This window comes from Mus musculus, chromosome 3, assembly GCF_000001635.26.
Source record: "Mus musculus strain C57BL/6J chromosome 3, GRCm38.p6 C57BL/6J".
Lineage (NCBI taxonomy): Eukaryota > Metazoa > Chordata > Mammalia > Rodentia > Muridae > Mus > Mus musculus.
The window spans coordinates 104,006,591-104,032,520 of NC_000069.6; the positions used below are offsets into that span (position 1 = coordinate 104,006,591).

At 41.1% G+C, this 25,930-nt stretch overlaps 2 protein-coding genes across 13 annotated transcripts in view; one reads left to right on the top strand and one right to left on the bottom strand.

Annotated features, from left to right (window-relative positions):
• The window catches only part of Phtf1 (putative homeodomain transcription factor 1), a 39,381-nt gene extending 38,481 nt beyond the window's left edge, over positions 1-900 (top strand). For all 11 annotated transcript variants that reach the window (NM_001163467.1, XM_006501126.4, NM_013629.2 and 8 more), the window contains one exon: positions 398-900. In NM_001163467.1, coding sequence (NP_001156939.1) covers positions 398-418 — 21 coding nt within the window. In that variant the 3' untranslated portion in view covers positions 419-900. The remainder of the gene's footprint in view (positions 1-397) is intronic.
• A 5,768-nt stretch (positions 901-6,668) lies between these two features.
• The window catches only part of Magi3 (membrane associated guanylate kinase, WW and PDZ domain containing 3), a 207,148-nt gene continuing 187,886 nt past the window's right edge, over positions 6,669-25,930 (bottom strand). The window contains exons 16-22 of one of the 2 annotated variants that reach the window (NM_133853.3): positions 21,208-21,393; positions 15,185-15,287; positions 14,347-14,473; positions 13,688-13,831; positions 10,911-11,049; positions 10,012-10,102; positions 6,669-9,478 (exon numbers count right to left, since the gene is read on the bottom strand). In NM_133853.3, coding sequence (NP_598614.1) covers positions 10,053-10,102; positions 10,911-11,049; positions 13,688-13,831; positions 14,347-14,473; positions 15,185-15,287; positions 21,208-21,393 — 749 coding nt within the window. In that variant the 3' untranslated portion in view covers positions 6,669-9,478; positions 10,012-10,052. The remainder of the gene's footprint in view (positions 9,479-10,011; positions 10,103-10,910; positions 11,050-13,687; positions 13,832-14,346; positions 14,474-15,184; positions 15,288-21,207; positions 21,394-25,930) is intronic. The other variant, NM_001159354.1, reaches the window with a different exon arrangement.

Below are 25,930 nucleotides of genomic sequence, written 5' to 3' on the forward strand. Positions count from 1 at the left end.
ATGACCATCCATAACTCAGTTCCAAGGGATCTGACACTCTCTTCTGACTCTGGTCAGGCATGCATGTTGTATACATACATACATGCAGACAAAACACTTACAAAAAGAAAAAAATAAATCTTTAGAAAGTAAATAATAGTGAAAGTGAAAAGTTCAAAACCATAATTGATAATGAAAGTGTACTGTCCAGTGTGACACCACAGCTCGGGATACACCCAGAGTTATTGAGACTGCATCCGCTAAGCTTTCTGTGTGATGGCTTTTATTCGCAAGTTTTTTATAATCTTTAATAAAACAGTAAGTGGATTTTTAGTTTGTAGTCATATGAATATACATCCAAATCCCACCTATTTGTCTCCTAGCTAACTGGTGTTTTGGGGTGATTTTCTTTTCTTAGCTGTGGAAAATTAAGTCCTGAGCTGAGATGTGTGCCTGGACTCTGCTGGCTGGTGTCACTGCTCCCCCACTGAGGACAAAGATGGCCCACAGAAACCAGTGGCCCCACCTGCAGGCTCACATGCATCAGTCTCTCCACTCAGCCCCGTCTAACGAATGGAGCTTCGGCACCTCCTTTCCCCGGGGCCTGTGTTAAAAACCTGCACTTTCATGGTTCTCAAGCAACGTGAATAGTCAGCAAACTAAAGCCTGCCTCACAAAGACTCGGACTATTCCTGAGTCAGGACATTTATCCTGGAGCCTCCAGTACTGTGCTAGTTATACTTACTGTAAATAGTCTCTTGGGTAACCATGGTAGGTGCCCGAAGCATGACGCAACTGTCTCTTATTGGAAATATTTAAATGCATTACTTTTCTACTATAGTCTATGGATTGGGGACTTCTCTATCAGAAGGAGAGAAACTATTTTAGGTTGAATCCAAATAAAAGAACTTTACTAGAGAATTTCAGTTTCTAGGCTTTTTTTACAGTGAGGGTGGAGGAATGCAATAACTTCAAACAGAATTTTGTTTATTTTTGGAGGGAATCTCCTTTAGAGTTAAGCCTGTAAGTACATTGTTGGTGAGCCATGCATGCTCATGAGTTGGCAGCATGCCCATCCGATGGCACGGCCTCTGGTGGTTTGCCTGCTGTGCAGTGGCGGGTATCCAGCCTCTAGTGCACTTGAGGTCCTCAGTGTCTAACGATGGTTCATACTGTGCCGCGGATGTAGCCTTACTTGTTAGTGACCCAGCATGCACTCGTGGTTAATGGAGACATCGGCATTCCTGCTCACCAGGTTCCCTACCTTGAAGAATTTCTTGAGGAAGACTGGAAGCATGAACACCTTAATGGTAAGATTTTGTAAACTTGGTTATCTCATGTACGACAGTTATCATGGGATTGATTTTACTTTTTTTTTTTTTATGTGTATGATTGTTTTGCTTGTGTAAATAGTTGTGTGCCATGTGCATGTCTGGTGCCTGAGCCCAGAAAAGTGCACTGGATCTCCTGACACTGAAGCTACAGACGATTGTGAGCTGCCATGTTGGCGTTAGGAATTGAACTCCGGTCTTCTGCACACACTCTTAACCTCTGAGCCATCCCTCCAGCCCCAGTTACACATTCTCTATGCAGGACAATTGACGAACTTAAAGATTAACTTCCCAAGCCGGGCGTGATGGCGCACGCCTTTAACCCCAGCACTTGGGAGGCAGAGGCAGGCGGATTTCTGAGTTCGAGGCCAGTCAGGTCTACAAAGTGAGTTCCAGGACAGCCAGGGGCTACACAGAGAAACCCTGTCTCTAAAAACAGAAAACAAAACAAAACAAAAAACAAGATTAATTTCCCAAATATACAGATTGTATAGATCTTTCTCTGTTTAAGTCTTTGCCCCTGCTAAGTGTCTCAAATTTCTCACCTGTTAAGTAAGTGTAATAACTACCTAATGGGGTTGTTATTATTTAATGAGAGTGAAAGGTTCTTGGCAGTTAATTCCACTGTAAATATTATCATTATCTAATATCCTTTTAAAAAATCTGATAGCTTTATAGCTGTGAAGATACAAACATGTATAGGTAGTGGATTGGCAAGAATACGCACCTATCCCAAGTGCTCTGAGGGAGCTATGCTTTATTTTATTTTATTTTTTTTAAAAACTTCCATTGATCCACAGATATATATATATATATATATGTGAGTGAGTGTATGCTCACATATGTTTGTTTGTATGGGGTATTGTGTGTGTATAGAAGTCAGCAAAGCAGGTCTGTGTCCCTTATCAGTATGGTGATTAATTTGAAGCAGGGTCCCTTGATTTCTGAGTTTGAGGCCAGCCTGGTCTATAGAGTGAGTTCCAGGACAGCTAGGGCTACACAGAGAAACCCTATCTTGAAAAACCAAAAAAAAAAAAAAAAAAAAAAAAAAAAAAGTAGTTGAATGCTGGGAGTGGTGCTGCCTACCTTTAACCCAAGCACTAAGGGGGAAAGGGGGCAAGGGAAGGGGTGGGGCAGCTCAGTTTTAGGCAGGCCTCATCGCCATAGCAAGCTACCCAGTCAGCCACATAGTAAGACCTTGTCCCAACAATGAAAAGGTGTTCCAGTGCTTTCTGGACTTCATTGTTTCTGACTAGAAGTCTTTGGCTTTTGTTCATCTCAGATGAATCTGATGTTTATTTTCCACTCCTTTAAAGATTTCCACCTTTACCACTGACTTTGTGCAGTTGAATTATTTGTTGATGTAGTTTTCGTCATATTATTTGTGTTGCGGTGTGTTGGGCTTAAGGAGGCTATGGTTTATTGTTTTGTATCATTTTATAGATTATATTTTCACATGATCAAATTACAAATTTTTGGGGCATTAAACAAGTTTTTCCTACATTCCACTCTGACCTGCCTCCTTTTAGGACTCAAACACACATGCGTGTTAGGTAATTTGAAGCATCTCTTAGCTCACCAATGTTTATGCTTTTTCTTTGTTGTACCTTCAAGTTTTCTATCCTGTTCTGCACTAATTTGGTAATGTCATCCAGTGTAATATTAATCTTTGAGATAAGTTACACTGTATAACTGAGGCTGGCCTCTAACTCCTGACCCCCTTCCATCTGTCTGTTGGGATTGCAGGCATGTTCTATTGTGTCTGCTACAGCCAATATATTTTCCATCTACAAAAGTTTGATTTTGATCTAAGAAAGTCTACATCTCTACTTACAATATTTTCTCCCACATAATAAATATATTTACATATTTATATTTGCTGTGTCATTTGGGCATTTGTTTTTATTGTGTTGTCTCTTCATTTAAGACACGTTTCTGTTTTACATGCCTGGTAACTTTTTATTGGCTGTGAATTTTACAGTGTTGAAGAATAGGGTATTGTAGTGTGCATGTATTTTTTTTTTTTGTAATATTTGGAGAGTTTGGGCATTTCAAGGATTACTTTGAAGTTTGGTAGGTGTGCCAGGAACAGCTAGACCTAAGATAACTTTGCTGCTAAAGCAACATCTTTCTATACGCTGTACTTGCTTGTTTGTGACGAGGTTTTCCTGCATTGGTAGTGATTACAGCCCTGCGTTAACTTTAGCACTAAGTTTTCCTTCCTCATTGTTTTGGAGGTTCATTGTGGTTGGGTGTCATGTGTTTGTGCTACCAGTACCTAGCTAAACCTGCTTTGTCTGGTTTCCTTTTTACACTGCTGCTATCTGAAGGCGGTCTTGGGAGTTCTCCTTGTTTAATTCTATTATCTGTGCTACCTTTGTCCAAAATCTAACATCTGCTTCTAATTATTTTGTTTTAAGGATAGACTCATTTTCCTCACCTTAAAATGCTTTAGTCCTTAGGCAGCTGCTCAGGTAAAGGTTCAGTGTCTAATCTAGTTCCACACTGTAGAGGTTGGAGTGAGATGTAATGCCTAGCCTTGGACATTTGAATACTTGTTCCCAGTAGGTGGTGCTGTCTGGAGAGGCTTAGGAGGGAAGGCCTTTCCTGTGGTCACCTCCCAGGCCCTTCTCTCAAGTTTGGCCTCCTCAACCTCACTTCTCACTGCCTTCTACACCATCTCCTTTACCGAGTTTTTGCTCTTAGTAGGTATTTTCAACTATTTCTTCCTCAAATGTGTATTTTTACTGCTCACTGGATAGCTACTGAATAGCTCTTGGCTTTCAGTTCTTGGTAGGGTTCTCTATTGTGACCCTAGTTAATTATCTGTTATATCACTAGTAATTTCCTTCATGTGTATCATAATCTTTTGCTGACTTGTGTCTCCTTTAATTAGACTTTAAGCCCCTTGAAAACAGCTGCTTTCTTCTTTACTCTTCAGAATGCAGAACAGTACTGGACCCCCCTAACAGATGCTTAGCATATATATGTACACTGGATGAAGAATAGTTCTCCCGTTTGTGCAGATACCAATGTTTCATTTATCCCTGTGTAAATATCCAGTTACTTAAGCTTTGATTCCTTAAAAGGGCTAAGATTTTGGTAATATTACATTGAGAAATATAACCAAGATGAAAAAATAGAATTAGGCTAAGTGGGGGAGTAATATATATCAAAGAATAAGAAAATCATCCATTGATTTGTTTTTAAAATGTTTTCTGGGAAAATCATTTCTTCTAAAATTGCTATGAAGGTATACTCCACAAACCTAGACATGTCAAATTATGGTAACAAACACAGTAAGCTAAACAATGAAGAGTTAAATAACAATGTGCTTGTCTAAGTGGAATATGGTTTTCTTTCAGCAAGAAAAATTCTAAACTGGGTCTCTTACATGTGCCAGTTTATGGATTCAAGCATTTTATTCACTAGTGCTATGTAAAGCAAATCAACCTTATTTTAAATTCAACTAAATGTTTTGAAAAATCATATATATATGTATATATATATATATATTTTTTTTTTTAACACAAGGTTTGTATATATTCTTAATAGGCCAGATGGGCCTTGTTCTCACACATGGTGATTTGGAGTCATCTGAGAACTCATTGATTTATTACATACATGGACCAGTGTAGTGATTTATCTTCTATTTCTTGCAGTCACTGGTTTTACTGAGCCATGAGATTTGAGTACAAACAAGCAGTGTTATATTTCTCCTATATGATACTCCAACAAGGTAGTACTCAGGTTAACTAGTGGTTGTCCTTAAGACAAAATAAGTTTCTTGGTTTGTGAATTTTGGCATTTTTGTTTTTGACTTTAATGTACAGAGTATAAAATGGGCATGTATCAATAGGATCGTAAAAGCAGAGTTTAAGGCTAAATTAAAGCAGTTGGCTGTGTCCGTATTTTAGACTACGAGATTTAGACTTTGCTGCTAGATCAAATTCATAAGCATTCATATATTTCATCGTACTTAATGTAGCTTGTGTGATTTGAGACAAGGTAGTTTTGCATAGGTTCAGCTCTTATATCAATATGGTATAGTGACTGAGAGCCTATCAAGTTTGTAGATGTGCCAGATGAATTCAGTTAACTACAGATGGTAGCCTTCCCAAAATGGTAGCATACTGATTGCTGATAAATACTAACAGCAGAATCAGAAAGTTATTCAACTTATTGTTTAGAAAGCTGAAAGCTTTTAGGTATGAGGCATGCCAAGACACAGTTATTGTGATGTAGTTCCTCTTTCCAGTGGCCTGCTGCGGCTCATGAGTCAGTGCAGGTTCCTTGGCTCTAAGAGCAGAGGGTAGGCCAAGCTCCCGTCTGAATCTTTGTGGAAGTCACTTACAGAAGTTCATGTATTTCTGTGAGAAATAGACATCCAAAACATGGAACTCCATTTGTCCAGATGTTTACAAAGCATTTGGCTTTCTATTGCTGCACATGAAAAGTATCTTGACTATTATTACTTTTTTGTTGTTCTAAATCTATGAGAAAGCACACCCAGAATGTATGGAGGATGATTTGATGGACGTGGTTCTCTACCGTGTGAGATAGATGGGGATGGAAGGGTTGGTGGTAGGGTCTTACTTGCTGAACCGTCTTGCTGTCCCAGTTTCCTTTCATTGAGTGAGAATAGTCCCACGTGAAAAGCAAAAAGCCAAATGCTTTCTGGGTCCCAGATCAGATCTAGAGGTTGACCCTGTTCAAAACTGCTCAGCTATAAGGATGCTGTAGCTGTCAGAAGACAGTCCTGCCTGGGTATATATAACAGTGTGTCCATGTCCACAGAACTGCTTAGTTCCTACTTTCAGCAGCTTTCCCTGACACATTTCCATTGTAGGTCTGGAAATGGAACTGGACTTATTTTTAGTGTGAATTCATGCAATTATAAGAATTTTTTCTCCTGAAGAATATTAATTAACCAGAGTTTTGAAGTAGGGTTTAAGCAGTTAATATACTAAGTGAAAAGAAGTCAAGTCTACACACTTAATTTTAAAACGAAAATAAATAAAACGGTTTTAAATATCGTAAGTTGCCATGGAACTCTGTGATCTTGTGGTAAATGGTCTATTCATTAGTCTATTATAAATGTGTAGTACTGGATTCCAGTGAGATATAATACCTTTTCTTTCCTGGTAGTGGAGAAAAGGGGTATTAAAAATATCATTAATAGAAAATGGTGTACAACTCAAGGCTTTTATCCATGGGTGAGATTAAGTACTGGAAAAGACACATTACTTTGTCTTTCTGATTGTCAGTCTTTTTGATGACTCAGATCATGATGGGACTAGGTTCCACAAACAGCAATTTTAAATGATGCTAACAGTTTTAGAAAAAAGCACGACAAACTTTTTTTTCTTTTTTAATATCTATATAAAAAATAACGAGCGATTTACAGATCTTTCTCTAATCAGAACCTCAAGTGTATATATATATATATATTTATATATATAAAGGTACTGTACATATATAAACATTTACAACCAGTACATCCATATTTTGCTCAGCATTCCAAGGCCACATTGCTAAGTCAGTATATAATCAGTACAGTGACATGTTACTTAGGAAGAGCCACATCATATTGACAACATGACATCAAAGTTATGTCACAGTTAACAATAAAAATAGGATTTGTATCACTAATGTGGACTACAGGGAAAATAAATCATCTCTGCAGTACTAAATTCTTAGCATTTATCAAGCTTCCTAATTGTCGCTATTCAAGTAGTTTTGAGATGGGTTAAATACAGTTCTGGATGGAAGCATGTGTCATAACGGGCCAGTACAGTTGTCACAGTGGAATTTGTCAGACTCACAAGGTAACAGAATGAGTATTCAAATACTCCGTAAATAGACAGTTTTGGTCTGAGGAATGTCTGTATTTATAGATGTTTCTGAATGCTGCTTCAGGGAACTAATGTCTTGATCTATTTTATGAGTTTAAGAATTGTCTCCAACTTTCAGCAAACATTTTTATTAGATTTTAAAAAAGAACTCTGAGAACTTTGTTTTTAAATAATTAGCTAAAAATTAAAGTTCCAACACACACAGTCTATACCATATTAGTCCTAACTTGCTGAGGAAGCCTAAGACAGGCTCTGTTTCTAATCCCTAATGCTTGTGTGTCTGCCCCTAGATGAGCTCCTCTGTCACAGGAGCTGGTGCTTTGTCTGGCAGTGGACTGTAGAACTGGCTTCATGATTAAGTCCCTCACAAAAATCTACATACTATTTTAGGTCTTCAACTATATTAAAGACTAATGGTTAATAATCAAAATATCCAGATGTAGTAGTTTTTCTTTAAAGAGAAACAAGCGGTACTTCTACATGCTTCTTGTACTTCCCTCAAGACTACAGGTGATCTGAGACACTGTCACTACATAAGGATGGCTAACATGGCAGGAGGCTGTTAATTCTGTTGCTTAGAGTACGTTCTCATTTTGAGCATTCAATTGTAAGGAATATTTTTAGCAGTTACTTTAAACACCTTACTTAGCTGTAAAAAAGCATTTATAATATTTGACCTTTCCTGTAATGTGATGTTTGTGAATTGCATTTTTTAAACTAGGACGGTCAGAAGCTGTGAGAAGAGGCAAGTGCCCACTTTGATGATGAGCTAACAATTTCTTCCTCTGCAAGGACTCGAATATTTCTCTCTGTAAACATGCAACATGCTATTGAAAACATCTTCAAGCCAAACGGAACTGTTTGATGACTGGAAATATCAGAACGGGAAGGATTAAACAGACATGATACAGCAGATAACTTGGCACAAACACAAAGTGAGCTGTGAGCTCACTGCTAGGATCATGTCAGGCTGAGGGAGCAGCCGAGCAGGGGGTGGCGGGTGTGGCAGGGGAGCCCTTGGATGTAGCTCCTTCCTGAGCATGAGGAAAGGGCCGGCCAGGCCAGGTGGCTCTCAGCAATCCCAGAAGCCCTTCATGCAGCCTGACGACTTGCTATTGAAGAATTTCTGGGGGAAAACCACACCTCTCCCCCTTAAAATGTTGCGTTTTTAGCACAAGATTACAACTTAATTTTCTTTGTTTTATATGAAAGGTCACAGCTGTTTGTCAGCCATGCCAGTAGTGCCTGTGACTTTATTTGCACGTGGCACCCTCCAGGGTCCTGGAGTGATGGGTGCTTTCTTGACTAGAGAGCTACTTTGAGGTGTGCACCCCGCACGCTCCCTGCATCTGTCCGTGACCTCTGATTCTCTGCCTTTGTGATCGTCTGCGTTACCTAATGCCGTCTTCTCTTGAGCTTCCTGCTTGAGCTGCTTTGCTGAGATCTGGGTGTGCTCTACTGTTTCTCTACTTGTTTCTCCTGCTGTTGGCTTCTTTCCTTTTTCCTTTTCAGATACTACCCTACCAGCAGTGCTGCTAGTCTTTTTGGATGGGAGAGATGTTTCATCAACTTTACTGCTCTTTTTCTCTGGAGACTTGGTTCTGGTTTTTCCTGGCTGACTCTGCTTCAGATCTTTCCTGCTGACCCCTGACTTTTCTCTCCCATCTGGGAGCTGTTCAGTGCTGTCTCTAGGGTGGCCTGCTGCTCTTCGGCTCCCAGCCTCTGATAATTTGCCTTCAGTGTTTGACAGGCTGTTGCCTCCTATCTTTTGCTGCTTCTTGGGGCTAGAAGACCGTCCTCTGTCTTTTCTATTGGGATCTTGTCCAGAGCCCGCCTTAATGGTGAGCCGACCTTTACTTTCTCCTTTCCTAGGGCTCAGTGAGCGGTCTCTAGATTTTTCTTTGGGATCACTTTTTAGGGGCCTGGGAATCTTTTCCAAATGTTCCTCTGAATGTCGGTTAACTGACTTTTTGGGACTAGCAGATCTACCTCTCCGTGTAACACCATTTTCTCCTTTTAGTCGACTCTTCTCGCCATGCCCGGAACCTCTGGGTGGATCCTTCTTACTCATAGTTTTGTGGACAGACTGATACTTCATCTCAGGCTGGCTTCCATTTAAAGTGCTTTTCTTTTCTTGTACAGTGTCCTTTAATTCTTCTGCCTTTTCACATATCTGAACTCTAGTCAGAGAGTCTTCAGTTGCTGGCACATGAGACTCTTCAAATGTGGAAGCAGAATGTGAAGATGGGAGAGGTGGCGGCTGTTCATCATAAATGACATTGGAAGATGAAGGACTATTAGTATCCCAATCACCTAAAAAGTGATTGAGCAGAACATTGTTACATTCAAGGATTATAAAGAGGAACAGTGAGTTTTGAACTGACAGCCATGTGAATGTTACTTGGTTGCATAGCCTGAGGAGTATGTTACATAGCTTATTCACATTTACATTGCTCTCTGTAAAGGCAGATGCTTATAGATATCTGCTCATGTATGGAGGGGAGATTTGTGTTTTTTTCATGTAGGTATTATAAGACATACATGATCTGTAAATTCTTTATATTCATTTAGCTAAATAAGATAGATACAAATAATCAAAGTGGACCAAAGTGTCTGGTCCAGTAAACTTACTAATTAAGCTATTATTACTGTTTAACTTAAGAATATGCCAAAATCACTAGTGAAAAACACCAGACTGTGGTAACCAAAATGTGGTTGTTAGGCTGTCAAATTTAATGTCAAAGGGAGATTGAAAAAGTGCAGAAGACAGAAACAGATGTATTTAATAGCATCATTTTAATTAAAAAGAAAATGAAAGAAGTGATTTAAAAGACATGCAAATTTACCAAGTCTTTTTAAGGAAAGACCAAGAAAAGCCCTGAAAGCCTTAATGTTGCTCAGGTTTCACGTAGGAGCACAGACCGGAAGGAGCCAAACCTGAAGAAGGAAGAGAAAAAGCCTAGGACTACGTGAAAACAAACCAGTACAGTTAGCATAGATGTCCCTGGGAACGCGTGCTGTATGAGCAGACGGTGGAAGATAACACAGCCAGAGGATCACAGCTGGAAGGGACTGTAGGAAGTTATGTCTACACTTACCCTGCAAAAGCTCTAATGGGGAGTTGGGCAGGGGAGACACAAATGCGCATGGTGCTGCCTTTATTTGTAGGATCGTGCATTCTCAAAGTGATTTTTAAAAACACGGTGTCAGTTCAAAAATACATAGTGAAGCCAAGGGCATTCACAATCCGTGCAGGTGCAGGTGTACAGATATGTTAGGTTTACCTCCCTGTCCCCAGCTAGTGGGGCTATAGCAGCTTATTTTGGTAAGTAACTAGAAAATCCTAAAGTTCTTCTACATTTATTCATTAAGTGAGACAAAGAATGCCTAGGACTCAGTGTATCTTTAAGAAAATAACTTTTTTTTTTTCTTCAATGTGTAACTAGCCAAGGAGGGGATAAAGCTGGGGCATTCTGAAGACATTTGAATTGTTTACCTCTAATGTTATTTACAGGCATGTTCCTGTACAAAATGCACTATGTGCTTTTAGATGAAGTAAATATAAAATACTCTATTCCAACAAATATACTGTTTGGAAACATCATTTGCATCACAGTAACTTTCTTTGGGGGTTCTGGTGTCCACTTCTGAATTAGCCAGCGATGTGTCCATTACCTCCAAAGGGGTATTCCCTTCCCTCCTGCCACCCCCTGTGCCAGCATGAGTGTTCAGCTATTTTGCTTACCGTGGTCAGGTATCAAGCCAGTTCCTGGCCTCAGAAGGAGGAGGACTTTATTCCCACCAGCCTGAATGAGCTCAATTGCTCGAGTGTGTGTGATGCCTTGTGTCGGTTCCCCATTGATTTCAACGATCTGGTCACCAACCTGGACAGGGAACATTGACAACTGTATGAAATGGCACCGAGCTTCATTTCCACATTGTCAACAGAGCCCTTCAGCTCTGCTAAGTCATTCTCACTTGTAAAGTCTTTAACCTAGACAGTGTGCTATCTTAGTGACAGCTGATGGGAACACAATGCATGATTTTATTTACTTGATAAAAATTCTGCATGAGCAAGTTTTATGTGGCTACCAGTCAGTATCTGAGCATTTGAAATCAAGCATTAAATTCACATTTTCCCACATCTGTAAGGCCCTGAGACTGATCCCTAGTATTGTAAAATAAATAAATAATAAAAAATCTAGGTTTTTGTTTTTGTTTATTTGTTTTTTTTTCCCAAAAGTTAAGCCCTAGAAAAGATGACATTTATGAATAGCCCTAAGTAACCCTGCAGAGTGGCACCTACGTAACAATCTGTAAGGGTGCTTTCAAGCAAGAGCTAATCCTGACTTAGTTTTCTAAAGCTGGTGCAGATGGCTGCTCGTCACTGAAGCTTTCCCGAGACAGTGGCCATCTTTTGTATTGCCAGCATATCCTATACATGAGTGAGGCTTTAGCTAAATGATATAACTTAGAGATTAAATTTTAAAGAAAAAAAATACATTAATATGAACACTTATTTAAACCAATTATTGGATTGTATATAGTAACAAATATAAAATCATTTTCCTGGAAAACAGAAAGCTAGGACTTGGAATAAGATACCACAGTGCTGTTGTCATTTACCAGAAGTGTCTATTTTAAAGGAAAATAAAAAATATGCTGAAATCTAACAGTAAGAAACGTGAATAAAGATGTTGGTTTTGAGATCCGTATCAAGGTGACATGTAACTGAGGGTATTTATTGACTTCAAACAGTGAGATATTACTGAATATTAAAACCCCAAATATTTGTAAGATACTCAGATAATGTGTACGTAATGTGACAGCAGAGACTCAGTAAGGAGATGATGGGGATGGGCCGGAGAGACTGCTCAGCAATTACATCACTGCTGCTTTTCCAGAGGACCTGGGTTCAATTTCCAGCACCTACATAGCAGCTCACAGCCTTCTTTAATGCCAGTTCCTGAGGACCAGACACATCTTTCTGGCCTCTGTGGGCCAGATAAATACGTACATGTGTATGTACATACATACATACATACATACATACATACATACATACATTTGGGCAAAACACCATAAAACACAAAAATCCAACCCCCCCCCCCATATCAAAACTAATGCTTTCTATCTATTGACGAGACAGGAAGCTGTACTGTGGGGTCCAGGTATGTGGCTTTACTTTTTTCTAGATCAGCAGTCTCTCATTTTCTTCACCTGTTATATGAAAACCAGAGTCCTACCTCCTAGGGTTGTGGGAGAGTCAGTGCTATGCAATATGACTACACACCAGCCACAGATAAGTGCTGGTTGGAAATACTGTTGGAAACAATCTTTTATGCCAGATGTTGGGGTTCTGTTGTTTTAAAAGTGAGCTCCCATCTCGTAGGCATTCTCTGTCTCCCTGCCATAGGACTAGAGTTCTCCACCATCTAGACTGTCCTGGCCTGGGATTTCTTCACAGGATCCAGACGTGTAAGAATTACATTTCTTCTCTTTATAGATTTCCCAGTCTCAGGTATTCAGTAATGGTAACAAGCAGACAAAAACAATTATGTAAAGTGAAAAAAAAAACAAGCAGAGTAAGACAATAAAGATTACAGGTCAGGAGATAGTAAGAAAGGTAATTAACAAAGCCCTTATTGTCCAAAATAAGTGGGAAAAAAGCCCCTTTGGTAGGTGATAAAAGAATCATTTCCCTGAGGAATTATGAACAACAAAGTAGGAAAGTAATTCCGACAGAAATGAAAATCAGTGTGAGCATGGCTGGTTCATCCTGGGAGAGAGAGCATAGTTTCAGTCACACTCTTTCTCTTATAGCCACAAACCTATATATTTTAATATAAATACAATGTAAATAAAACATGTAATTGAACAGGCTCGCCACCAGGTGTCATTTTTACCTTTAAAATAAAATGGGAAGGCAAGGGAAGTGGAACTTTGGGTTTCTGTTAGGCTGGCAGGGCTCTGTAGAAACCAAAGGGAACACTTCTCTCGGCAGAGGCAAGGGACCATTTTTGCTGTGATTTTCAGTTACTATAACAATGTTAATAAAACGGTAAAAATATGTTTGAAAAGTTGAGCACTAGTGTTGTAAGGTTGAGAAAGTCTGTGACGGAACAGCACAGAGTGAACGCTCGTCTTTCTAATAACTGTAACGGGTGGCAGGGCCAGAGGCTTCTGCCTCTGTAGGGATCTAAGTAGAAAACCTCCCTGGGCTTATTATGTCTTAGAAGAAAATGTAAAATAAAAGTCGTTTTATCCTGCTGTCTCAGGACCTGTACTAAGATGGAAGAGATTTGATTTACCGACCCATCGGCCCTGCACTGACTGCTCTTCTGGACACAGAGAAGCCATCAGGCTCTGAACCCTGGCTAGCTGGGGAAGCACAATGGTGGCATGCGGCTGCAGAAACCCGTTTCCTGTGTAAGGGGTTTCTGCATTCCCTCTAAAGCAGTTCCTTCTAGAACTTTCCAGCCTAGAGGCAGAAGCAGAGGTTGCAAACAAAGGTCAACTCACGTGAATCCTGCCGTCTTTGATGGCGGGCCCGTCCTCGGCCAGGCGCAGGATGAACAGCCCCATGTTGTACTCCTTCCCTCCGCGGAGGCTGAACCCAAAGCCTCGAGGGCCTCTCTCCAGCTCCACAGGGTAACAGCCAAGGCTCTGGGGGAAGGAAGCATCATGACAGAGTGCTCTCACGCACTGCTTCTGATGTGTCCTGAAGAGAATCTGCTTTATAGCTGAGGGAAATAGTGTATACTCTTGATACAGTTCTAAGTGGCAAGAAAGGAATGCTAGCTGGGGCTGCTACTTAACTGTCATAAATTCAAATAGATTCATTTGAAGATTATGCCTTCTTATAGTCAGTCAATGTTCAGCAGAACAATTAAGAGAACAGAATTTTTGAAAGTACCCACTTTACGGAGATTTTTTACAAATTTTCCTGAAAAGCAAGCAAAAGCTCCCCCCATTTAATTAGCTACAACTATGCACTTGTGCATACTTAACCTCGATTCTGACTTCTCTGTTTGTATGGTGTAGTGAATGACAACCACATTACCAGTCCTGTAAAAATTAGTAATTTTGGAAGCAAATGTATCCGAACAGATTCGCAACAAAACACCAATGTTCAGTGATTCAGCAACCCAAAAAATCAACATCAGGGTGTCTGTGTTTACCTGATTGTGCCGACTGCCCACAACTGAAATCACTGCAGTGTCAGGCTGTGCAAGGTGCTTATGGTCAGACCAGGAATGTCTGTAAGAACTGCAGACATCTCTCCCAATTTCACCTTCTAGGGCAATTCTGTGAGAGAAACCAAGTTATGTTCTGCACTGAGAAAATGAGAAACAGTCTGAAAAGAAAAGCAGATCAACTCCTCTCAAGGCTGAGCCTTACCATCCTCTATCCTGACAAGCTGCTGTAAACAGACTATCTCTAGAACCCGAATTGCTAGGAAAAAAGACTGCTCCTTCTCTCCAGGGTCGGTTAAACACTGAACCCCATCCCCTTCCTTCAGTGGAATTTAATGGAGTTGCTCTCAAAGAAAGCTGCACTCAAAAATAACTGAACTGGGGGCAGACACTGTGACCTTGTCACCATGAGAAATGGACCTTCCGAAGCCCCAAGGCCTGGGAAGATGCTGAATTTCTGGGAACCTAGTTTTCTTTTATGAATAATATTTTTAACAGAGGAAAAATATCTTCAAATTACTGCCCAAGTGTAAGGCAGTTTGAGAAGACTGACTCAGGTGGGGCTGGGCTCCCCTACTAAAGTCTTACCAGAGAAGTAGGCTAGGTGCTGCCTCAGGGCTGCCTATCACCTTTGTGCCTAGCATGGAGGCTGGGAAGTGGGGTGAGGGTGTGAAAGGGCGGCAGGCACTGGGAAGGACCGCGAGGATGAGATACCCAACAGCTTTCTTCCAGACTTGGCTATCTGGCTTGTGCATTACTGCCTGGGAGTGGGATAGTGAAAAGCAGGAAGATGAGAAAACCCAAAACCTGAGAATAGCCACACCTGTCCCCAGGTATGTGGTTGGCTTGTGCTTGTCCCATGGGCCTGTGCTGTAGTGCTGGGCTCTGCCTGGCTGAGTTTGTTCCTGATGGTGGACCATGATGCTCTGTTTAAGTGAAAAAACAACAGAAATCAGAATCTGTACATGAAAACATGAAGACCAAGTGGATCTTAAAGTAAACAACAGTGATGGTTACAGTTCCCATCTTTAGGGCTTCCACAGAACTGCACTGTTATTTTTTGGAATTGGAACAGTGATACTCTCCTCCTCTGGCTTTAAGTAACATTTATGTTTTAAGAGAACAGCAGCCATTTTTTATTTCACATTTTCACCCCTGTCTTTTCCATACCGTGGAAACCAGAACCACACACGTCAGTCATATCTGTGTAGAGGACAGAGCTCGAGGCTACTCAGTTCTAGGTCTCCAGAGCACAGACGGTTTTCCTTCCTGACAGTTCTAAGTCTCAGGATGTTGGAGCACGAGGCCACCCTGCAAACTGTACACATCTGGAACTTGCATTTCTACAGAGGAAGTTATTCTGCCTGGCACTTAGCATCAAAGATCACAAAGTCATCCAGAGAGTTGTGTGTGTGTGTGTGTGAGTGTGAATGATTGGACTGTAAAACCCATTCAGCAAGAGGGAAAGGAAACCATGCGTTGTACTAGAAACCTAGCTAACTACTCTGTGCTATTGAAGTCAGGGTTATTAAGAAGAATCTACAGTCATTGATTTACTAAATCAGAACAATCACCAACAATCATCTAAACATTTGTCCTTATACCCACAGATAAATATAGTCTTTACACCTCATCAAAGAAATGTCTCTTTGCAACAAATGGAGGCCACTACAACCACAGTAAACCACAATCAATCAAAATGCAGAGCTGTGGAGCCCAGCACCTGTGGATGCATCTACAAAACATCCTCTCACCAAAGACTCAGAGAACATTGTGGAAAGGGGGTGGAGAGTTTGTAAGATCCAGAGGATCAGTTTGCTGTGAGACTATGTCTCCTAGTAACGTCAGAAGTTACAAAAGTATCAACACGACTACCCAAGCCTGAGCTGGAAGAGGGATGAGACCACTGAGAAGCCAACGTGGGTAGGAGAGGAGCTCATGAGGCAGCTGAGGATCTGGAAGCAGAAGGAGCAGTCTTCCCAGAGAAGGACATAGCCAGTTAGTTCTCCATACCACACGGTCAGCTCTGGAAACATACGTACAAGTGATACTGTACTGACTGAGCAGGTTATACAAGTGACGCTATACTGACTGAGCAGGTTATAGCTCATGGTCTCTTGTTACCAGTTTTGAACTTCCCTCAGTTCCTGAGCCTCTAGTGTTAACATAACCCATGAAACAGGCCAACTGTCGTACTTTAAGTCTTAAGGTGAACCTTCTGTCACATACAAGATTCTAACCAAATTTAGAATCGTCACCTGGAACGAGCCTTTCCATGTCACCTTGTGTTCAATATGTCAGTTTCTCTGTGGGATCCATCCGACTGCTTAAGCACACTGTGATCATAGTTTTTGCACAATGCTGACCACACTGCACACAGACAAGCTGATAATGCCAAGTAAAGACCATGGAATAAGGGCTCAGGAAGGAACCGTGGTGTTTTAGTGGAGGTAGAGATGGCTGCAGCAGTTATGGAAACACTCACAGCATAGAGCCAAATGGTATGTTAATACTCATTGATGGAGCAAGTAATTCTACTTCCAGAAGTTCCTATAAAATGCTGTTTTATAGGATACACATAGAAATGTGTATCACAGGCCTTTTTTTGATATTCAGAGCTGGGAGCAATGTGGGAAGCAGACAGGTAAGACGAGGTGAACACCCATGGGAAACTACCTAGCTACAATGTGGATATACTGTAAATGTACAGAATGCTTTAAGAACAACGCACAAAACAGCAAAAACAATAATAAATGGGTCAGTCTTCACTGACATTCAAATGTTTGTGCATCAAAGGGTGAGTAATAAGAAAGTGTGAAGACAAATGTAGGCTGGGACACAAACATATGAAAGCTGCACACCTGAAAAAGATCTAGCGTCAGAATAAGTAAAGAGAACCTATAATACAACATAAGGCAAGTGAAATATGATTTGAATAGCCATTTCTCCAAAGCCCAGGAAAAGATGCTAAATTAACATTACTAGTTGTCAGTGACATATGAAGCCACAGCATAGTGAAATACCACTTCACATCATTAGAAAGGCCAGTATGAGAAAACAATCAACCAGAAAATAAGTGGTGTGGAGGATCTGACAAAACTGGACGCCTCCCTCATACTCCTGGCGGGTGAGAGTATAAGATGGTGTAGCTGGCTAAAGGAATCATTTGGCAACCCTTTAAAAAGCCAAACATGAGAGTACACAACATGACCTGACAATTCTAACTTTAGGAAAAACTCAAGAGAAATGAAATCATGCATTGCAGGAAAATATGTACAGTAATCGATGAAATTCACAATAAAAAGAAGGAACAAATGTCTATCAAATGATTAATTGGAAAGTAAAAGGATGTATATGCAATATGGACTTTATATTATTATGTATACAAGGAATGATAAAGATTACAGTGAACTTGAACCTTGAATGTTTGCTAGAGAAAGAAGCACAATGGACACGGTTGCATACTACATGATTCCACTAAAGTAAAACGTCTAAGAATGCACCGAGGCAAACAGCAGATGTGTGGCTGCTGAGGGACAGCATTAGAAGAAAATGGGAAGTAATTGTTAATGACTATGGGGTTTCTTTTGGGAGCTGATAAAATGTGAAATTAGCGGTGATGGTTAGACAACCTTGTGGATAAACTTAAACAAAAGAAAAATGATACCTCCCCCAGTAGCCCTCTAGAACAGCATGGACAGCTGTTGTGATGAGTTTTATAACATGTGAGTTTATCTTAGTTAAAAGAAAAAAGGAGAGATGACATGAGGAATCGTAGAATCTTTGATTGAATCCTGGAAAACAAAACAAATCCCATAGTTATGAGACTAGGCCCTAGAATAGCAATCTATAACATAGAACCATCCACCTATACAGCTGCAAGAGTAAGGACAATACACACTCCAGACAGTGCACTTTAAAAGATGCACAGATGAATACAGGAAGTGTACTAGAAGGGAAACCAGAGTGCAGTGTGTGCACAAGTAGGAAGAAACTGAGACCTAATGGGAAAAGAACACAAACGATGCCATACATTTTGCTCCAGTGCACATTTTTGGTGGCTGTGGTAACTTATGTCCACTGTTAAAAATAAAATGGACTTGACAAAACATTAGGAGTCAATTTGAAAAAGCAATAAAAGTTTCTATATAGTGAGCACCAACTACCAGGTGCAGCCAACTCCTGCTCCAACCTTAAGACCAAATTACTATGGTAGAGGAAGAGGTGCTGGAGTCAGTGGATACAGATTCTAGTCATGACTGCAGTTTGAAAGTTTTTATATGACACATGGCACGTGCCTTATCATGTCTGTGGTAAAGTAGTCCCAGATTTAAGTAGCACCATGCAAAGGGAAGATGAAGGGATGGAGGAGACACTCTGTTTTTCAGGTGACAACCCTTTCCCTCTCACAGTGAAGGCTTGGGTGGGCAGGAGACAGGTATCAGTAAGAGGCCATGTAACCTGGACCAAAGGTGTGAAAAACAGTTTTTGAAAACAGCTTTCAAGATTCACTTAACTGGGCTGGAGAGATGGCTCGGTGGTTAAGAGCACTGACTGCTCTTCCAAAGGTCCTGAGTTCAAATCCCAGCAACCATATAGTGGTTTACAACCATCTGTAATGAGATCTGACATCCTCTTCTGGTGTGTCTAAAAACAGCTATAGTGTACTTATATATAATAAATAAATAAATCTTAAAAAAAAAGATTCACTTAACTGCAGGGTAACTGCTAAGTTTTACATTGAATTCAGTGAGAGGCTTGGAAAACTTAGAAATTCTATGAAGGAAATTTTTAGGACAAAAGGGAGACTTTCTATTATTCCCTGAATAAAATAAGGGATTCTAAATGTTTTCATAGTTTATAAAAATGATGGGTAATCACTGACTAAGATTTGTCTTTCATTTCTTCCTAGTGGTGACTGACATGATCATGTACTTACATTAACATCTGTCCAGAAACATCTGGGCTGAAATGTCAAAGGTAGTTTTTACTCTAAGAAAAATGTGCAATTCTGGATAACCTTTTAGAAAAATTTACCATCAATAATCAGTAGTATCTTTGAAAAATCTTTGTTCTCCCACCAAACTATCCCAGGTTATCCCAGGCACGCTCTCGGGCCGCCAGCAGCAGCAGCAGCAGCAGCAGCATCAGCATCAGCATCAGCATCAGCATCAGCATCAGCATCAGCAGCATCAGCATCAGCATCAGCAGCAGCAGCAGCGCATTCAGGACAGTGAGAGCAAGCAGGCAGGAAGAGTTTACTGTTTCACGGGGGATGCTTACGGTTGGACTTTTCCTGTATGCTACAACACTACCAGCCCGAGGTGGCCTACAGTCTGCTGGTCTCATACTGACTCACATCTCTTCTGCCCCTCAGTGCCACTGCACGACAGGCATGAGGACATAACTGTACACACAACTCTGCAATGCCATGCTGGCACTGACTTTTGTGACATTTGAGTCACAAAATAAATGTTAAGGAGAGAATGCTCATAAATAAATACCCACCACAGTAGCTCGGACACAAAGAAGACTTACACAACACCTTAAAGGTAAAAACATAAGAGTAATCTAGTAGGAACAAACAAGAGGGGAAATCTGTGGAGAAATGCATTTGGGCATAGCTCTAGTTCTGAGAGGCTGAGGTGGGAGGACCACTTGAGCTCAGGAGACTGAGACCAGACTTGACAACACTGCACCATGCTATAGGGTTGGGGGTTACAAAACACCTGGAAATGACCTTAGGACTACAGAGGAAACCTGTAGTGTTAACACAGTATGAGGAACCTTAATGGCTATCTCTCCTCTCAGCAGTACTGGCGATCCAACTCAGGGTCTTGTACATATTAGGCAAGTGTTCTACCACTGGGCCGCATTCCTAAGGTCTGAGGAAATTTTAAGAGAGGAGATGGACCTTCATAACTCTGCCTTTTCCCTCTCATTATCACTACAAAGTCAGGATAGATTAGATAAGTAAATAATAAAGAACAAGGCAAGTTCAAGAAGCTCCTAGTTAAAAATTCTTAATGACTGAAAGGTGTGTTTAAAGCAAGGTGAGACAGGACCCCTATGTGTTGTACACCTTGTTTAGGAGCCATTCCTACAAGCTCCATTCCTGCTCATGCAGCAGCTGGCCAGGACAAACCTCCACTCCCAAAGAAAGCCACACGTGGCACGGATGTGACATACCAGCTGTGCTGCCAACAGCAACGCCCTTTGAACTCTCTAGAGGATCTCCTCACACTCAAGCTGACACAGAAGACATTAAGAAAATAAGATCTGAAAGGTATTACCAATTTTTACTTCTGGATGTTTGCTTCTTGATACATAAATAAATGACCACCATTCACCAGCTATTTTTTTTTTCAGCAGTTGACAACTTTAAAATAAATTGTCTTTTAAGCTATGAAGTGGAAAAGGTAAAGAATGAGACTACAGAGCATATAAACACCTCTCACATACTCTGGGCTTGTACTGTGTGGTGGCTTGAATGAGAATGGCCCCTTAGATTCATACAATTGAATGCTTGGTTCCCAGTGAGTGGAACGATTTGTGAAGAATTAGGAGGTGAATTCTTGCTGGAGTAGGGTGGCCTTGTTTGAGGTTTAAAAGCCCAAACTAAAGCCCACTCTCATTGTCTCTCTGCCTGCAACTTAATCGTCATGTGTAAGCCTTCAGCTATGCTCCCGTGCCTGCCTGCCTGCCTGGCGCTGCGCTCCCCTCCATTATGGTCATGGACTAGCCCTTGGAAACTTTTATACACTGCTTGGTCATGGTGTCTGTTCACAGCAACAGAACAGTAGCAAACTGAGACATCAACTTGGGGAAGGGTGGCCTTGTCCTCACCTTCTTCAGCAACCACTGTCAGCGTGACGGTGACTCCAGCATCTTTGATGAGCTGAACAATATTATCATGGGATAGGTCGACAATGGACTGCCCATTCACAGCAGAGATGTGATCTCCAACTTTCAGTCCTCCACAACGATCAGCTGGACTTCCGTCTATGACCCGGCCAATTTTATGAGGAATAACTGTGGCAAGAACCCCAAGTTTTCCAGTTTAGATACCTGCTAGTGATGGATTTGTCCTCATCATTATTTGAAATTTTACATACTAACATCAAAGAAAAGGCTTCAAAAACAGAGGGGAAAAAAGTATAATTATCCTGTCCACCCCTCCCACTGACCACACAGAGACTTTTTCATGCGGTTGTAACAACAGATAGATGCTTGCTGCTGCCTTCCATTTACTAGAAGCTTGTTCCAGTTTGTTTGTTTTTTAAAGCTACAAATCTTTTTAGCCATTCATTCATTCATTCATTCATTCACTGAGACAGGGTTTCTCTGTGTAGCTCTGGCTGTCCTGGAACTCACTGTAGACCAGGATGGCCTAGAACTCAGAAATCCGCCTGCCTCTGCTGGGATCTTTTTAACCTTTTTATTGACCTAAAAAGCTTTACGGGGGGGGGGGGGGAGAGGGAGAGGGAGCACGAGCGAGCGAGCTAAATGGCACCAACCATAGCAGAGGTGAAGGTATAATGAAGAAAGGAAAGGGCCAGAATGAGTAGAGTAGGGAAGAGGGAACCAGATGAGCACAAGATGACAGTCCCAGAGAGCTGGTCTAGTCTGCACTGACAGGCTCTTTCTCTGCTGAAGGCAGGGAAGGGGTGCTTCTGGGGCTTGAGCACCACAGGGCATGTCACAGCTCTCTAAAGGGTACATAGAGCACTCCTGTGTTGATATTGGTTCCACATGTGTCCTTCTGATGTCCCTGTGAAAGGTCTTTCATCTTTTTCTTCTTTTCAGATTTATTTATGTGTATGGGTATTTTGCCTACATGTATGTATGTATGTATGTATGTATACCATGCATATGTTTAGAGTTCAGAAGAGGGTGTCAGGGCCTGAAAGCAGAGTTACAGACAGTTGTGTGCTGCCATGTGGGTGCTGGGAAGTGGGCCAAGGTCCTCTGCAAGAGCAACAAGTGCTCTTACCCTTCGAGTCATCTTTATAGTCCTCCTTTCACCTTCCTTAATTAAGCACAAGGCAGGATTTGTCAAAGCCTTTTTAATACAGTTTGCCCAGGAACCCCCAATCTCATAAACTCCTGCTGGATTTTCCCCTGGTATTCTGATTTTGGGAGGTCTTATCTTATCAGGCTTACTGGACATTCTGGTTCCAGTGTGGTCTCCTCTGATACTCAGCTGTTCCCACCCGTACCTGAATCCTGTGTCTTTTTCCTCTTTGTATATCATTATCCCAATTTTCCTAGCTAAGGGCCACTGTTAGCTATCACAGCTGTATCAGGTTTTTGTTTTTTTTACTTATTTGTGTGTGTGTGTGAGTGTGAGTGTGTGTGTGTGTGTGTGTGTGTGTGTGTGTATGTGTGTGAGTGTGTGTGAGTGTGTGTGTGTGAGTGTGTGTGTGTGAGTGTGTGTGTGTGAGTGAGTGTGTGTGTGTGAGTGTGTGTGTGTGTGAGTGTGTGTGTGTGAGTGTGTGAGTGTGTGTGTGTGAGTGTGTGTGTGTGTGTGAGTGTGTGTGTGTGTGAGTGTGTGTGTGTGAGTGTGTGTGTGAGTGTGTGTGTGTGTGTGTGTGTGTGTGTGTGAGTGTGTGTGTGTGTGTGTGTGTGTGTGTGTGTGTGTGTGAAAGCTATTTTAGAACTAAGATTCTTTGGCTTTGCTGAAAGGGCAGTGACTCCCAAGAGGAATCTTTTAACAAACACAAGCTGTTTTGTGCATAAGACTTGGTAATTGGTTAGAAGTCCAGGTACAATGAAATAAATGACTGATCTCTAAAATGAGTCATACTTCTATAAAAAAATTAATTTGTGAGCTGGGAAGAAGGCTCAGTTGGTAGAACACCTTGTTGTAGGCTGACCTCCGTTCAATTCCTGGAATCTACATAAAAGTGGGCATAGAGATCGGAGCACATGATCAAAATCCCAGTGTTAGGGATTCAAGACAGTAGAATCCTTGGGCCTAGCTAGACAGCTAACCTAGTCTCATTGGTGATCTCAGACCAATGAGAGACCCTGGTTGAAAGGAAGTAGACGGTGTTCCTGAGGACTACACCTCAAGCTGTCCTCTAGCCTCCACATACACACATGTAGACACATATGCATCCTCCCAACACATATGCACACTGGCATAAAAATTAATTTCTGTCTTTAGATCTTTTTAAAATTCAAAAGCTACATGCCAATAAAGGCTGAATATTTAGTGTTAAGAATATTTGGTTCTCCTCTTTGCATGCAGCTGTGACTACCTTGTAAGCATGCAGGGCTTCAAGCATGCTATTATAGCTGTAACTTAGTGTATTTAGGGCCTTGTAGACTGACTTGGGGGTGGGTACTGTCACAGCTTAAGACAAGTCCCTAGACATTCAGGGCATCTTGTTAAACAAGGTATCATCCAATTTGCAGTCAATGGCATTTGTACTAGGAAACAAGTCTACATTCTCTATGAGTTTTCTAGCCAAGGTCAATACTCATGGGTTCTTCATGACTAATGACTGATACGAATAGTGACAGTATTTTTGATGGTACTGTGAATTAGGTTTAATTTCCTGAGTAAAACATTCCTTACTAGTATTTCTAAATCATACTAGGAGTGTCCTATAGACATTAAATAGACTTTCAATTGGATTGGAAAAATTATTCTTGGTTATCATTTATGTCCTCAACTTTGCTAGAATTATACAGTGATAGTGATAGATTTTATTTTTAAATGGAAGACAATAATGTCAGAGACAAGTTCCCTTTAGCACAAAATGAAATCAAGCACTTATGAGTCCATTTTCCTTACAAATAGAATAATTAGAAAAATGCCAGTTTAGCATGGGTCATGTCCTCCACCAAACATTTTGAATTGGTTCACTAATAGTATAACAGGTGGCATATTAGAAACATGTGACAAATCATATGGTAGCCCTATTGTGACATCCTAAATCGCCTGAGAAGAAATCATTCAGAAACTTGGCACACTGCAGGGTTTGTTCAGACTTGGTAAAGCACCAAGCAGAACTCATCTCTGAAATCTCAGTGGTTCCCTTTTTTACCATGTGGACAGAGCAGCAGCAAGGCACTGCACACTGGTGGTATTCCCACAGAGCTTGTCTGGGTGAGGGAAGGGGTCAGATTCTTAATGTCTTGACACTTGGAGCAGAGCCACCAAAGTAGCTAGAACTAACAGAACCCTAAAAAAGGTCACATGTTGAGTGGACTGGGAAGCCTGTCCTGGTATTTCCTCAGAGTTCACAGCGTGTCAGGTCTTGCCTTGCTTTTGTTAGTATATACCTTTCCCACATCTATCTACATTCATCTCCGGCCTCAGTTTACCTCACAGTCTGGCATATCCAGCTCCTTAGGTCAGGTTAGTACTCGTCAACACTTATTTTCAGTAAAAGAAAAGACACTAACTGGAAATGCCCATCTTTGTCAAACAAACCCTTTGCAAGCAGACCTGAGAAGTGCATGACAAGAGTAGCAGTGACGCGACTGCAGCACTACAAAGAGGAGTGAGCTGTGTCTTGTCGCATACGCAGGGCTTCTGTAAGCATGTGCTCACTCAGCACTAAGGCTCACTGCGAGGATGCTGCCTGCGACTGCCTGGTCTTGAAAACTACTTCCAGAGATGCTACTAGGAACTCTTTTTTGGGACACATGTCACTAAAGACACATTTACCTGTGAGAAAAAAGTGATCTATGTTGAACAGAGTTCTGAGACAAGGTCCCTAAAAAGGAACAGGTTTTCTGCCTTTCCAACAGTGCACCCTCCCCTTTAAAGCACAGCTCTGTCACTAACTGCACTAACTGCTCTGCTTCTGGGAACGGAAGGCCATCATTTACACTTACCCAGAATTCTTCTCTCTCAATACTCCAGGACCCAGGACTTGTGACATTATTATCTAGCAGTTAAGTGAAATTACCAATTTTGATTTTGTACCTTGACTAAAAACTTTGGATATTTATAGAGAACATGCCAACCATGTGAGTCTAATTTATGTTCCCACTGATAATTAATGAGCTTCAAACACCCCCTTTCTGCTACATGTTAGTTTTTTGCCTCAGTCTTATATTTGTATTAGGTTTTCATATCTTATTATTATGTACTGATAAAAATTTTGGAGGCTCCCTAATAGAGAAGGTTGCTGGGTACTTGTGTGTCACTGCCAAGTCCCAGCTACTCTGGGGCTGAGCCAGGAAGATCACTTAAGCCTACAAGTTCAGGAACAGCCTAGACAACATGATAAGATGGTGTCTGGAAAAACCTAAAGAACTTCCCCTTCCCTCAAACTACAGGCCAGAGCCTATAGCAACATTTTAGATAAGCTGATAATAACAAGGATAGAAGTAATCACAGTGAGCCACAGTTCCAGGATCTACATGCTTATCGCAGTCCTCAAACTCAACAAGACAAGGGTGTTAGCACTGCCCTCAGTTTACAGGGGAAACCACAGCTCTTGTAGGGTAAGTAGGTAAGTCCATCTGCTATTAAAGATAGAATAGGCTTGAATAAAAGATTGATTATGAAACCTAAAATCATTTAATTAGGTCAAATATTTATATACAC